Here is a 16,037-nt window from a genome sequence, read left to right as displayed (position 1 = left end):
GTCTAAATCATTACTATAAATTGTGAACAACAGAGGTCCCAGCACTGGTCCTTGTGGAACGCCACTTCCTATCTTCTGCAACTCTATCTCTTTACCCCGAATCTTTGCTTTCTGTCTTGCAGCTAGTGAGCAATTCGTTCTGCTACTTGTTCCCTGACTCTGCATTCTTTAACCTTATTCATTAGTCCATTATGTGATACCTTATTGAAGGCCTTTTGGAAATGTAGATATATTATACCTACTGTATTACCCTTGTCTACTCTGTTACCTCTTCAAAAACATTCAACAAGGTTGGTCAAGCAAGACTTTCCCTTTTGAAATCCATACTGATAATTCATTATTATACTTTTGATTTCTATCTTCTATCCTTAAGTCTAAATTCCATTACCACTGATGTTAAACTGATTACTTTATAGTTCCTAGGACATGTTCTATTTATAGTGGCGCAGTGGTTAGCACCGCAGCCTCACAGCTCCAGCGACCTGTGTTCAATTCTGGGTATTACCTGTGCGGAGTTTGCAAGTTCTCCCTGTGTCTGTGTGGGTTTCCTCCGGGTGCTCTGGTTTCCTCCCACAGCCAAAAGACTTGCAGGTTGATAGGTAAATTGGCCATTATAAATTGCCCCTAATATTGGTCGGTGGTAGGGGAATATAGGGACAGGTGAGGATGTGGTAGGAATATGGGATTAGTGTAGGATTAGTATACATGGGTGGTTAATGGTCGGCACAGACTCGGTGGGCCGAAGGCCCTGTTTCAGTGCTGTATCTCTAAATAAATAAATAAATTGCTTTGGGATATCCTGAGTTCAGGACAGGGGATATATAAATGCATGTCTGTCTTTAAAGTGGCTAGATGTAGTGCACGGTAAAGTACAGGAGTGTCTCAAAATAGATCGTATTTCTGCAGTCCAACTAGTATTCTTCCCCAACTTTAAAGAACTTCAAGTTTATGAAACAAGGCTCATTATCATTGAAGAGTCAGGTTTGCTCATTGGTAGCACTCTTGTTGTCACACAAAACAAATTCACATCTCCATTCAGTCTGGCTCAATACATAGCCTTATGAGTTCTTTGCTTGCATGTCTCATTACCAAGATCCTCACATCAAACCTTTGTGGTTCTCCCCCAAGTCTGCAAGGAATTCCAGTTCTACTGCCATGAGAACAAGACCTTTAATCAGTGAGAGTTCGTCTCTGTCATTCCAGTAATCCACAATTCTCTTACACCACAACTGCAGTTACTGTACCCATTTTATGTCTGTTCAATTCTCTGTTCTGCCACTGGTTCTGTTACTTATATCACTGGAGCTAAGACAGTCTCTACTAAGGGATCACAACACGATATCAACGATGTACACTAAATTGGAGCGTGTGTCACATATAAATAAAATCTCTGCAACTTTAACAATGGGCAATAGAGTCATGACTCGGGTCAGGTTATACGGAGTCACTGGAGAAGTAGCAGAATGGATAGCAAGCTGGCTGCAAAACAGAGAACAGGTAGTGGGGTTAAAGGTATTTATGGGGCTAGAAATTGGTTTACCTCAATTTTTGGGTATGGGGGTGGGGTGGGGGATGTGAATGGCAATCTGTCCACACCTGTTAAAATTGAGCTGGGCAGCACGCAAATTTTGTGCACCATTGTAATATCTGGCCGGGTGGCTCCCAGGCTGCCGTCTTCTTTGGAACGCTGCCGACTACCTCTGCGCTCAGCAGGGGAGACCAGTAGCGTCGTTCAGAAACCACATGGTGCAGCCAGCCTGTTCTTCTTAAAGGCAGGCTGTCCCTCTTAAAGGGAAGCTGCACTGAAGAATATTGCTACAATTTAAATGATGGCACAGTGAACACTAGGGCAGAGAGAGGGTTGTAGGTGATGGGTGCAGTGCTGGAGGTAATAGTGGTGCAAGTGGGCAGGAGGAGAGATTCCGTGGTGCAAGTGGGCAGGAGGAGAGATTCCATGGCTTCATGGGCAGTGGGGCCAAGAGACCCTCAAGGACCATGCTCAGAAGGGAGTGAGAGCAGCTGCCTAACTCCCCGAGTCTGTACCCGAGGACCAGGCAGCAGTGCCGTAAGAAGTCGAATGACCTAACCCGGGTGGGCAAGGTCAGTGGATGCATCATCACATGATATCTCCTACCCACTGCACCACCAACCTCACAGACTGCTCATTGCACCACAGCTCCATCACTCATTCAGCAGCACTCCCTGGCACTCAGGACTCATGCCTAATATCCAGATACCCCAGCTCACCCTCACACACCTACCAATGCTGCCAGCCCCATGCCCACCTCTCGCTGCTGCCACATAACTCCAGATATTCAGCTGCAGCTGGCACACCACCCAAACACAGCGCAATGCAATCACTGATGCTGTTCCCTCTCTCTTGCAGGATAAGGTGGGACACAATAGAAGAGAGCAGAGCAGAACTGATGGGGGGACCAGGATGTCTGCATCTCCCGAGCCCTAGGGAGGAGATAGTTGTCCACATCATTGAGCCACCTGCAACGGGGGTCATGGGATTCCATCGCTGTTGAGAACACTGTGGATGATGATATGTTCCTGTCTTATGCCCCTTTTCAACTCTCAGCACACCCTTATCCTCCTTTTTTACATAACGAGCAGGCTACTGACAGTGTGACCATGCACCTCATGCCTCCCACTCCAGCCCACTTCCCTCATACTAACTTCCCCTTCTGAGTTCCTGTCCAGCCTCACCAGCCCAAGGAGGAAGAGAGAGAGCAAGAGCACAACCCTGATAAAGCGGCCCTGTCACTTGATCTGACACTCACAGCCACCACCGCCAGCTGTAGATTTGGAGTTGTTTGTGACTCGCAAGAAGATTCTCAAGAGGCAGGGATTATGAAAGAATCTTCTTTGGCCTCCTTATCTCGAGAGACAATGGGTAAGCGCCTGGAGGTGGTCAGTGGTTTGTGGAGCAGTACCTGGAGTGGCTATAAAGGCCAATTCTAGAGTGACAGACTCTTCCACAGGTGCTGCAGATAAAATTGGTTGTCGGGGCTGTTACACAGTTGGCTCTCGCCTTGCGCTTCTGTCTTTTTTTCCTGCCAACTGCTAAGTCTCTTCGACTTGCCACACTTTAGCCCTGCCTTTATGGCTGTCCGCCAGCTCTGGCGATCACCGGCAACTGACTCCCACTGACTTGTGGTTAATGTCACAGTACTTCATGTCGCGTTTGCAGATGTCTTTAAAGTGGAGACATGGACGGCCGGTGGGTCTGATACCAGTGACGAGCTCGCTGTACAATGCTTCCTTGGGGATCCTGCCATCTTCCATGCGGCTCACATGGCCAAGCCATCCCAAGCACCACTGGCTTAGTAGGGTGTATATGCTGGGGATGTTGGCCGCCTCGAGGACTTCTGCGTTGGAGATACGGTCCTGCCACCCGATGCCAAGGATTCTCCGGAGGCAGCAAAGATGAAATGAGTTGAGACGTTGAGACAGCATGAAGCAGGGGGAAATTGATTAATGACCACTGGAGCTTTTGGACCCAGTGTAAGCAAGAGGTTGGATACTTTCACATCTGCAACATTTATCAAAGTCATCAAGTGTGGAATGAGCCCGAGGTTCATATCGAGTTCATCAGAGCTGCCCTGTTAAGATTTAGCTGAGAGTTTTAGATGTCAACTGTGACTTAGTGGGCAACACTTACCTCTGAGTCAAAAGGGTTTGTGTTCAGGTCTCATCTTAAAGACTTAACAGATGATAAGTTAAACCAAGGCCTCTGTGCGCCCTCTTAAGTGAGTGTACAAGTTCCCACGCCACTACCTAGAAGAGCAGCGGAGTTCTCCCCGGTGTCCTGGTCAATATTTATCTCTCAACCAACAGCACTAAAAAAGAGCTGATTATCTGATTATGTAACTCGTTGATGTTTTTGAGATCTTGCTGTAAATTGGCAATGGCATTTCTCACATTACAACAGTGACTACTTCAAAATAAAAGTACTTAATTGCCTGTGAAGTGCTTCGGGACTTTCTCAGGTTATGAAAGACGCTATAGAAATGAAAGTTCCTTCTTTAGTAGGTCTGTTTGGTACCAACGATTGTTATATTCAGCCTTACAAAATTGTTACAAGGACGTGGCTAATTCCCACGGTAACTCAATTGTTAAAACATTGAGCTGGTTCTAGGCCATTCAGCTCAGAAGGCCTGAGTTAGCAGTTCTTACTTGGTGTGCGTTTGGGATTCCAAGTTGGCCACAAGGTCCCCAGTTTGATCCTGATCAATCTGTAATGAGTTCTTTATGTTGTCTGATGCAACATAAATGAGATGCGCAGAGTCCAATTTGTTGAAGATCTCTAACAGGTTTATTAACAGCTAAACTATTATATACAGTACAGAGCAAACTATTTACAGAACCTTCATGCAGAGTGACGCTGGCTTCGAGTCACATGACTACATCCTGGTACTTATCTCATTAGCATACTGAGATCTTAAAGGGACATCATTCTTAAGGCAGTCATACAACATCCCCTTTCTTTCCACAGATAAATGTCCTAAGGCAATTAAACAACACAATCATCCCTGACTCGGCAGCATATGTGTGTGTGGACACTGTGTGGGGAGGAGCTCAAGTTGAGCTATGTTGCCTGCCAATGTCCAAGAGCCTGCTCAGCCTTGAGTCTAGATTTCCTTATTGGAACTGTCTCGTGACAAGAGTGAACACTGGCCAGGAGAGGCAAGTGGGCAGAGTAAACAACAGGGCCAACAATACTGTGCTCGTTGCCTGCAGATAATAAAAGAAGGAAACTTTGATGGCCTCAGGACATCCTAATACATATTCCAACCATTAAAGTGTTTCTCCAGTGTAATCACTGTTGTAACATGGTTAATGCTGCAGCCAATTTGTGCACAGCAAGATCCCACAAAGAGGAATATTTTAATGAACAGATTTTTTTTTTTAGCGATATTGGTTGAGGTATAAATGTCTGCCTGGAAGCAGCAGAGAAACTCCCTTACTCTCCCATAACATAATCAAAGTGACACTTTAAAAAAAGTAATACCTTTCGCATCCACCTGAGGGCAGATCGGGTTGGTTTAATGGCTGGTCCAAAGGATGGCACATCTGACAGTGCAGCACTCCCCCAGTACTCCACTAGGAATGTCAGCCCGGATTTCTGTGCTCAAGGGCTGCATTTTAAAATCGGGATTGGGAACCCAACGCCCGGATGAATTCCGGATCCCGACCCCGCACCTCAGCTGTGTCGCTCTTGCGACGCCATTTTTAAATGCAAATGGCGTAATTGGGCAGGAGGTGAGCTCGGTGCCCAATTAGTGGGAGACGCCGTTGCCTTTGCCGATGAGATCAGGCAGCTCCTCACTGTGCCAGCAATGGCCCCGGGGTAGGAAGTGGCCTAGAAGGAAAGCTGAAGGCCCAGTGCTAGCACTGTCTCAAGACAAAGAGCAATAAACTTTATCTGGCCCTGTGGGGACCCCAACTGCTGTGCACGAATGCGCATCAGGCTGTTCGGGTTCGTGTGCGGGTCTCCCATTCTCTCCCTGCCGCTGGCCCTTTGAAAATTACAATCTGTCCCAGAGGTGTCAGGATCCTGAGACGCCCTCCCGGAAGGCGATTTTGAAATTGCGTCCGCCCCCGGTTTCCAACCCCGAGGCCCTTTGAAAATCTGGTCCCACGTTTCTGGAGTCAGACTTGAACCCGCAACTTCTGACTCAGGGGCTAGAATGCCAATGCTGAATTATGACCGACAAAGGGCATACTTTGTAGGGGCTCCTTGCTCCCTCCCAGTAAAATGAACCATCAGTTTCTTAGTGTGTGTGTAGAGACTGTTTTTGAGGTGTGTTTTACTGCAAAAGATAGATTGGACTCACTTTGGAGAAGGGTCTAGGGGTTTCTTAACAGTTCACATTAACACTTGCTGTCATGAAGAGGAATTTTGTGAAAATAGGAACTACATATAAATGAACTTCAAGCAAAAAATGAGGAGCATAAGAACAGGAGTAGACCATTCAGCCCCTCAAACCTGCTCTGCCATTCGATTAGATGATGGCAGACCTGCATTCCAACTCCATTTTCCTGCCTTTGCTCCCTATCCCTTGATCCCCTTACCCAGCAAAAAATTGTTGCTCTCAGTCTTGACAGCTCCAATTGACCCCTGGCATCACAGCCTTTTTGTGGGTAAGAGTTCCAGATTTCCACTACTCTTTGTAGGAAAAAATGCTTCCTGATTTATTTCCTAAATGGCCTCGCTCTAATTTTAATATTATGGCCCCTCATTCTTGACACCCCCACCAAAGATAATATAAGCCAAGTTTATGAAACCTGTACCTGCACATTCTAAGCCCTAGTATCGTTCTGGTGAATCTTCACTGCACCCACTCCAAGGCCAATATATCCTTCCAGAGGTGCAGTACCCAAGCATGAACACGGGTGTGGAGTGTCCAAGGCTCGATACAATTGGAAAATATTTTGATGCAGATAGGTTGATATCTGAGCAAAAACAAGAAATGCTGGAATCACTCAGCAGGTCTGGCAGCATCTGTGGAAAGAGAAGCAGAGTCAACGTTTCGGGTCAGTGACCCTTCATCCACAGATGCTGCCAGACCTGCTGAGTGATTCCAGCATTTCTTGTTTTTGTTTCAGATTTCCAGCATCCGCAGTATTTTGCTTTTATTTTGATATCTGAGCATATCATTCACTGCGCTCCTGATCAGAACAACCCAGCAAATGTTGCTTTCTGAACACCAAAAACCTTTCGAGAAGTTCATAAAGGAAGTAAATTTCTTCTGGGTGATATGCGTGCTGCAACTGTAAATTAGTTCTTTGATCAATTTCACACCACAGGGGGAAATGTCACGGACAATAACCAGAGTTAGCAGAGTGTGGTTACTAGCGCTACATCTGCACTTTTGTGTGATTGTAGCAAGGCGCAGTCAGGAGAGGGGGTGGGGGGGGGGGTGGGTGCCACAACTTTGATAGAAAGCGTGAGAAAGTAAACATTCCTCCAAGTGGGAACCTGAGACTAAACAAAATGCTAAGACTTGGGAGGACATTGCATGCTGACTACCAGTCCTGATCAACAAAGACACTGGCCAAATGGAGTAACAAGTAAATGGGAAGAGTAAATAGAGAGGAGTGCTGTAACCAGGATAGCATGTGGCCTAGCCCAGTACATGCTGCGACATGGTGACAATTGACTCTGTCTCTTTCTAGAGCTATGCTTCAGCGTCGCTCCCAACTCCTGCATTAGTAAGTGGTCATTCTTCATTGCTCAGTATGGGCGGAGAGCATGTGTGGACTGGAGGCAGCATCATTGCTAGCTTCTGTGAGGCATTCGCAAAATATGCAATGGCGTTTTCCAATGCTGTAACACTCTCACAGTCTGATACTGACCACTCCAACACTCTCACTGTCTGTTTCTGACCACTCCAACATAAAAGTTATTTAATACGCCCACATCGCAAATATCCAAACCTTCTGTATAAAACCAGTTCTCTCACAGTCTCTACCGCAGTTGCTCTTTTGCTCTCCACTTCCCGTCCAAGCCTGTTCCATCAACCTACTCTACTATTGCTTGTTGCTACAGCCATTTCCTTGCTCTAGTCTCTCTGTACCGTAGCTGATTTCACCCTTCCCTGTGTTACCCCAACCCATCCTCAAATACCCTAACATATTCTCTGTGATTTTAGCATTCAGATATAGCAGCACTGACCTTTAATTATTTCTTAGCTTGTTTAGTCTCACGGCACTTGTTTATTTTCTCTTCTGTTGGCTCCTCCCCTTTTCTGAACACCCCCCAAGCTCTTAACCCCTTCTTCACCGAATGGTCCTCAAAACCCTTTCTGCTTTAATTTCCCATTTCTCTGTTCAGATGCTGACCATCTCTCTCTTGGCCAGATCTAGTGAACCCCTCAAGAAAACAGAACCAGACATTTATATAATAAATGCAAAATACTGCAGATGCTAGAAATCGGAAATAAAAACAAGAAATGCTGGAAATACTCAGCAGGTCTGGCAGCATCTGTGGAGAGAAAAGCAGAGTTAGCATTTCAGGTCAGTGACGCTTCATCAGAACTGGAAGATATTAGAAATGTAAAGGGTTTTAAGCAAGTAAAGTGGGGGATGGGGCAAGAGATAACAAAAGAGGTGTTGATAGGACAAGGTCGCAGAGAATAACTGACCAGAAGGTCATGGAACAAAGGCAAACGGTATGTTAATGGTGTGGTGAAAGCTAAAGTGTTAAGTACAGAGAGGGTGTGAATTGACTGTAAAGCATAAAACACTGCAAGCACAAACATTAAAAAAACAGAGACAGTGGGTAGGCATAGTAAGACACAAACTAAACAAACTAAAAAAACAAATAAAAAAGAAAAAAAGAAAAAATAACTGAACATAAAAAGGGGGGGGTCAGTCTCATTATTGAACTCAATGTTCAGTCCGGCAGGCTGTAGTGTGCCTAATCGGTAAATGAGATGCTATTCCTCGAGCTTGCGTTGATATTCACTGGAACACTGCAGCAATCCCAGGACAGAGACGTGAGCATGTGAGTGGGGAAGGAGGGCTGTTGAAATGGCAAGCAACCGGAAGCTTGGGGTTATGCTTTCGGACTGAGCGGAGGTGTTCCGCAAAGCGGTCACCCAGTCTGCGCTTGGTCTCCCCAATGAAGAGGAGAGCGCATTGTGAGCAGTGAATGCAGTATACTACATTGAAAGAAGTACAAGTAAATCGTTGCTTCACCTGAAAGGAGTGTTTGGGGCCTTGGATAGTGAGGAGAGAGGAGGTAAATGGGCAGGTATTACACCTCCTGCGATTGAAGAGGAAGGTGCCTTGGGAAGGGGACGAAGTGGTGGGGGTAATGAAGGAGTAGACCAGGGTGTCACGGAGGGAACAATCCCTTTGGAATGCTGACAGGGGAAGGGAGGGGAAGATGCATTTGGTAGTGGCATCACGCTGGATGTGGCGGAAATGGCGGAGGATGATCCTTTGGATGTGGAGGCTGGTGGGGTGGAAAGTGAGGACAAGGGGAACCCTGTCACATTTCTGGGAGGGAGGGGAAGGGGTGAGGGTAGAGGTGCAGGAAATGGGTCGGACACAGTTGAGGGCCCTGTCAACCACAGTGGGGGGGATGCCTCGGTTGAGGAAAAAGGAAGACATATCAGCAGCATTGTCGTGGAAGGTTGCATCATCAGAGAAGATGCGACAGAGATGGAGAAACTGGGAGAATGGAATAGAGTCCTTACAGGAGGCAGGGTGTGAAGAAGTGTAGTCGAGGTAGCTGTGGGAGTCGGTGGGCTTATAATGAATATTAGCAGACAGGCTATCCCTAGAGATGGAGACAGAGAAGTCGAGGAAGGGAAGGGAAGTGTTGGAAATGGACCATGTGAAGGTGAGAGAAAGGTGGAAATTAGAAGCAAAGTTGATAAAGTTCTCTAGTTCCGGGCGGGAGCAGGAAATGGCACAGATACAGTCAGAGATTTATATATTCAGAGCTTTGGACTGATGCCAACTGGCTTGCCTACTTTTGTAATTTAATTTGTGTATGATAACTGGAGTCTGGAACCCATAAAACATTGAGGATAGTTTTGATTTTGGCTGATATTGTAAACAGGGCAGTATCGGATCAGTTTATTTATTTATTTAGAGATACAGCACTGAAACAGGCCCTTCGGCCCACCGAGTCTGTGCTGACCATCAACCACCCATTTATACTAATCCTACACTAATCCCATATTCCTACCACATCCCCACCTTCCCCTACCACCTACCTATACTAGGGGCAATTTATAATGGCCAACTAACTTATCAACCTGCAAGTCTTTGGCATGTGGGAGGAAACCGGAGCACCCGGAGAAAACCCACGCAGACACAGGGAGAACTGGCAAACTCCGCACAGGCAGTACCCAGAATCGAACCCGGGTCGCTGGAGCTGTGAGGCTGCAGTGCTAACCATTGCGCCACTGTGCCGCCCTTGCCTATTGAATTCAACATGAAGGAAGACCGGGACAGATATACAACAGGAGGGCACGGAGGGTATGGGGACTGATTCGATGGTGCTATCGCCCAAAGTTACCTTCAATTAATCGAGCATGGCTTTGAACCAAAGCAGAAAGTCACCCCTTTACATAATGTTCTATAATATGATTTCTGGTCTGTGTCTAGCAAGAGCCACATTCAATCTCGAGACTGTCACTTACAGTTTAAGCCTGTAAACCAACAGCGTAACCATACTGGAACCAAAGCAAGATAGAAAAGCGTGACTCACCTATCTGACAGTTATTATTCAGACAACTTTTATTTCCCCTTCCATCCCTGCTACCCAAGTTACCACCTGAAGGTGTGGCTCATACTTCAGTGAGATTCCCTTTGCCAAAGTGAAACCCAGATGGTGACTAACTGGGCCTGTCCCTGTGCTGTAAATTCTATGTAACTGCCTCCCTGTTTGAGGCCAGCTCACGCTGAACAGTCTGGAGACTGAGTTTGGGACTTTTTAGTGGTTTAATGCCACTCTCTGCGGTGTATTAGTACAATGAACTACCCGACAGCTCACAACGTTCTTACGGTATTTATACCAATTCTCTTCATTTATGTCTAGGGACACTGAAGTGGGTTTGCAAAACAATCACCGTAGTCTCTTATGGGAACTCCTTCACATCATTTTATTAACAACTTCATCCCCATAAAGTACTAAAATAGTTACTTAGCTGCCAATCAGGTCACCTAGATCAAGCCAAGTCAACCTCAATCACCCAATTTCACTCACATGAATGCCATAGAAGCTTACAGCATTGAAGGAGGCCATTCTGCACAACACTCAGTCCCGCGGCTCTGCAAATCTTTCCTTTCCAAGTACATAGCCAATTCCCTTTTGAAAGTCATTATTGAATCTGCTTCCATCACTAGTTCAAGTAGTGTGCTCCAGATCGTAGAAACTCACGGCATAAAAAAAATTCTCCTCATCTTCCCCTGGCGCTTTTGCCATTTTCTTCAATCTATGTCCTCTCTGACCCTCCTGACAGTTTCTCCTGATCGCTACTGTTGAAACCACTTCATAATTACAGATGCTATTCAACAGTGAAGGAGAACAAGCAACACATGAGAAAGAGGAGAGGGGAAAGAATCAAATCAGGAAATCTCAACAGAATATGCCTTGTTAGAAATGAGATTCAATGCTATTCAGTGGAAAACTGTATAACCGAGATGGTACTGATCTGGGGCACTGAATTACAGTAATCTCGTTGTTAGGCAAATGAATTTTACCACAGCGTACTTACCCAGTAAGTATCTCCTGAGTGCCATCTTACTCACAATCCGGAGTGAGTTCATATGCGAGGCGCTGAAGCTGTGCTGAATGAGAATGTTGCAAGCCACATCCTCTGCTTATGACCACGTCAAAGCCAGGAAGCTGCTTGAAGGCAAGGTCGGAGCCTGAAGTATCTTTTTTTTCAAATCTTCCTTCGGATTGTGGTTGAGTCATGAATCACTAAAGGAAATAAACTGGATAATCTATACTGGGAGGCGATCCATTTGTGAGATTAGATGCAAAACGCCTTCACATTTGGTCCATGTACGTATTGGGTTTGTTAAATGGCCTGACTGCTCTCTCCAAGATGTTAGCCAGCTTGGGCGAAGGAAATAAAATATTGACCTTTTAATGTGTAATTGTGTTTATATTCTTGTGAGACATGACAATTGGGTTTATTGCTCTTTTAAACAACTTTGCATTCGACAGCTGACTGCTAGTTTACAGAACTCTACTTTGGAGACTGGTTTACTTCATTAGCCAGTCGCCTAAGGATGCACTTACACAATGGGGTGCATTGTAAACTGACAGGATTGGGCACAATGCTGGATTTTTACCCCGTCCGATTTTAGTCTCCTACAGAGGTGGGGGGGGGGGGGGCAAAACCAGCATTCCACCCGATGCCATGCCACGTTCAGTTAAAATGACCCCCTACAACTTTGTGTATTGGTGCAAAATGGTTTTCACATCGCAGATAACCAGTCGGAGCAGTGCCAAGCTGTTTCATTATTCACAGGACAGACACAAGTTACCACGCTTTGTTTTGACATTGAACTTGACGCGTAAATCCTGAACTGGCAGTTTCAGTTTTACATTGCACGTGGTGTAAAGTCAGGCTGGCACTCCAGTGCGGTATTGAGGGAGTGCTGCACTGTTGGAGGTGCCGTTTTTTTGTGTCAGACATTAAACCTCTCAGGTGGATGTAAAAGATTTCATGGCACTAATTCAAAGTAGAGCAGGGGAGTTCTCCCCAGCGTCCTGGAAAATATTTATGCCACAACCAACATCACGAAAACAGATTATCTGGCCCACTATCTCACTGCAGTTTCTGGGATCTTGCTGTGCACAGATTGGCAGTGGAAAGTAATACATATAAATGCAAGTTCTTTTCTTTCTTTCTTCTTTCCTTCCTTCCTTTCTTCCCTGGATGCTAAAGGTTGGCAGGTAGTAACTATGGAACTTAACCCTGCCCTTGCTTGACTCCCACACTTGTACTTCCAGAGGGAATTGCTGGTGAATTATCAGGATGAGTGAAATCTGACTGATTCTGAACCATTGCACAATCCTCCAGTGGAGGGTGGGTGTAATGAGCAAAGTGCACAGACAGTTCCCATTATAAACAGGGGCGGACAAATTTATTAATGGTAAAGATTAGCAGGAAGTGCATCCAGATGTAAGATCTTTGATGTCTTCTCAACTAAATCCCAAAAGTAATTGAGCATAGTCCAATTTCCTAATAGGATGTATATTATCTTCCTATTAATTCGTCAGTTCAGATGGTTTGCAATTGGTTACTGTTTCACAACTCCCCGTTTGAGTTTGTTCAGTCTCACGCCAGCAATGAGACTGCCACAGTCAATGTTACTAACCACATTCTGTTTGACTGTTTGCAGTCCATTATCCTTCCTCAATTAGTTTGTGGCTTTTGACACAGTCAATGGTGCTATGCTGATTGATTGCTTCTACTCCACGGAGCAGCTCCTAGGCGCCTTCCTCACATTCTTCCATTTCTATCTATCCCATGGGAAGCAGCCCATTTCCTGCAAGTCTTCAACTCCTGTGGACAACTGGCAGATTTGTGAATGAGAAAATATTATTTGTGGCCCAGGAGATCCATGAAGAGGAATGCCAAGGTGCTGGACAATCGCCCATAAAGCGAAGGGAGGTGCTGTTCCTGTGTGCAATTAGCCCTTGGTAAATGAAAACACAAATCTAGATGGGCCTGAGATGGGAGATGGTTGATAGGTTAATTGGCCTTTATAAATTGCCCCTAGTATAGGTAGGTGGTAGGGAAATATAGAGACAGGTGGGGATGTGGTAGTAATGTGGAATTAGTGTAGGATTAGTATAAAATGGGTGGTTGATGGTCGGCACAGACTCGGTGGGCCAAAGGGCCTGTTTCAGTGCTGTATCTCTAAACTAAACTAAACTAAACAGTTCTAAAGTCACTCATAATTGCATCCCAGTGACTTCCAATTGAGGTGCAAACCACGGCAATTTCATATGTAACAAAACATATGAGAGATTTGTGTTTTCATTTACCAAGGGCTAATTGCACACAGGAACAGCACCTCCCTTCGCTTTATGGGCGATTGTCCAGCACCTTGGCATTCCTCTTCATGGATCTCCTGGGCCACAAATAATATTTTCTCATTCACAAATCTGCCAGCAGGAGAGTATGACTATTTCTCTCAATTTCTTAATTTAAAACAGTTGGAATCATCATGTAAACGGTCCAGTCACTGCAGAATGAAGCATTCCTCCTTCTTCATCAATTCAGTTCAGTTCAGGGGGACACAAGTGAAGTTCCATTGATATAAATATCATGAACATAACATATTCAAACCAGCAATGAGGCAAGAGAGAAAACTCTGATGTGGTGTTATTTTATGGCTTTTTTTTATTCGTTTAGGGGATGTGGGTGTCGCTGGCTAGGTCAGCATTTATTGCCCATCCCCAATTGTCCTTGAGAAGGTGGTGGTTAGCTGCCTTCTTGAACCGCTGCAATCCTTGGGGTGTAGGTACACCAACAGTGCTGTTAGGAAGGGAGTTCCGGGATTTTGACCCAGCGACATTGAAGGAATGGTGATATAGTTCCAAGTCAGGATGGTGTGCTGCTTGGAGGGGAACTTTCAGGTGGTGGTGTTCCCATGTGTCTGCTGCCCTTCTAGGTGGTAGAAATCACGGGTTTGGAAGGTGCTGTCGAATGAGCTTTGGTGAGTTTCTGCAGTGCATCTTGTAGATGGTACACACTGCTGCCACTGTGCGTTGGTGGTGAAGGGAGTGAATGTTGAAGGTGGCGGATGGGGTGCCAATCAAGGGGAGAGTATTGCATCACACTCCTGACTTGTGCCTTGTAGATGGTGGACAAGCATTGGGGAGACAGGAGGTGAGTTACTTGCCACAGAATTCCCAGCCTTTGATGTCAGAAGAGGTATAAAATATGCCTTGTGTTTAGGTGTCATCCTTGGTTCAGCTGGTGGCTCTCATGCCTCTGAGTGAGAAGGTTGGCTATTCAAGTCCCATTCCAAAGGTATGGCTGCACAAACTCGCCTTGAATGTCAATGTAGTACTGGGAAGTGCTGTCTTTCAGATGAGATGTGAAAGTAAGGCCCTGTCTACCTCCTTAGGTGGAACAAAAGATCCCCATGCCACTACTTACATAGTATTTACATCACAGAAACAGGCCATTCAGCCCAACAACTCTATACTGGGGTTTATGCTCCACGGGAGCTTGCCCCAACCCTCTTCATCTCATCCCATCAACATCTCCTTTTATTCCCTTCTCCCTCATGTCCTTATCTAGCTTATCCTTAAATGCAGTGATATTAGTGATCTCAAACACTCCTTGTGGTAGCAATTTCCACCTTCTAACCATCCTCTGGGTCAAGAAGTTGTCCTGATGGCAAGCCCAACATTTATTTCAGGCGATAGCCTGAACCAGATTTTTCTGGTCATTACCTTATTGCTGTTTGTGGGAGCTTGCTGTGCACAAATTGGCTCATGTGTTTCCTCCATTACAACAGCATTTACATTTCAAATGTGTTCCATTGGCTGTGAAGCACTTTGAGATGTCCTCAAGTTATGAAAGGTGCTATATAATGAAGAACCTTTGATGTGTAGTCACTGTTGTAATGTAGGAAACCCAGCAGCCAATTTACGCACAGCAAGCTCCCTCAAACAGCAATGTGGTAATGACCAGATAATCTGTTGAGTGATTAATATTGGCCAGCACTCCATCTTCTTCAAATTAGTGCCATGGGATCTTTTATGTCCTGAGAGGGCAGGCACCATTTGGAACATCGCATCCAAAAGACAGCACCTGTGACAATGTAGGGCTTTCTCATGACTGCACAGGGAACGTCAAGATAGCTTTTGAGCTCAGGTCTCCGGAGTGACATTTTATCCCACAAACTTCTGATTATGTGGCAACTTCACCGCCCACTGAGCCACAGCTGACACCCATATCTGTGCATTTATTTTCAATTAAACTGAGAAGTGGGATTACGGGATATGATAAGATGGGGGTCGTGGGTTTACTTTAAGAAAAAAAGGAATGAGTTTCTTTGGAACCAGTTAATAAAAAAAAACTTTTGAATTCTCATATACAGTCACGTTTCATCTCTCTCCCCCCCTTTTAAGAGGTTCCTTAAAACCTTCCACTTGGACCAAGCTTTCGATAGCCTGTCCGAATGTCTCTTTGGCTCAGTGTCAAATTTTGACTGATAATTCATCCTGCGAAGGACCTTGGAGACATCTGACTACAGGCACCACAGAAATGCAGGATGTTGTTGTTGTCTTTTGAGCTGAGTGTTTTAATACTAAACATTGTTGGCTTTATTTCATCTTTTGCTGAACTGTTATTAAATATGACACAAGGCTCAGAAAAAAGGGGGAGTTCTGTGTATCTGAGGCCATGTTGGCCGTGCTTGAGGCTTCAATTAAACTCAATGTAGTTAAACAGCACTTAAACCCTGCTGTTCTAGCTGAGAGAGACACTGATTAAGATCGCTGTGATCCATGTTTCCAGTAGACAGTCAGCTGT

General features: G+C 45.4%; 1 protein-coding gene across 5 annotated transcripts in view; it reads right to left on the bottom strand.

Moving 5' to 3' along the window:
- Window positions 1-11,402, bottom strand: part of LOC137355613 (adhesion G protein-coupled receptor E2-like) — an 82,399-nt gene extending 70,997 nt beyond the window's left edge. For 2 of the 5 annotated variants that reach the window (XM_068020943.1, XM_068020944.1), the window contains exon 1: window positions 11,244-11,399. In XM_068020943.1, coding sequence (XP_067877044.1) covers window positions 11,244-11,295 — 52 coding nt within the window. In that variant the 5' untranslated portion in view covers window positions 11,296-11,399. Of the gene's footprint in view, window positions 1-11,243 lie in introns of all 5 variants that reach the window. The other 3 variants (XM_068020940.1, XM_068020941.1, XM_068020942.1) reach the window with 3 other exon arrangements.
- Between the last annotated feature and the right edge of the window lie 4,635 nt (window positions 11,403-16,037).

Source organism: Heterodontus francisci, chromosome 43, assembly GCF_036365525.1.
Source record: "Heterodontus francisci isolate sHetFra1 chromosome 43, sHetFra1.hap1, whole genome shotgun sequence".
Lineage (NCBI taxonomy): Eukaryota > Metazoa > Chordata > Chondrichthyes > Heterodontiformes > Heterodontidae > Heterodontus > Heterodontus francisci.
The sequence above is the reverse complement of the archived record's forward strand: the minus strand, read 5'-3'. Positions and strand labels throughout refer to the sequence as shown.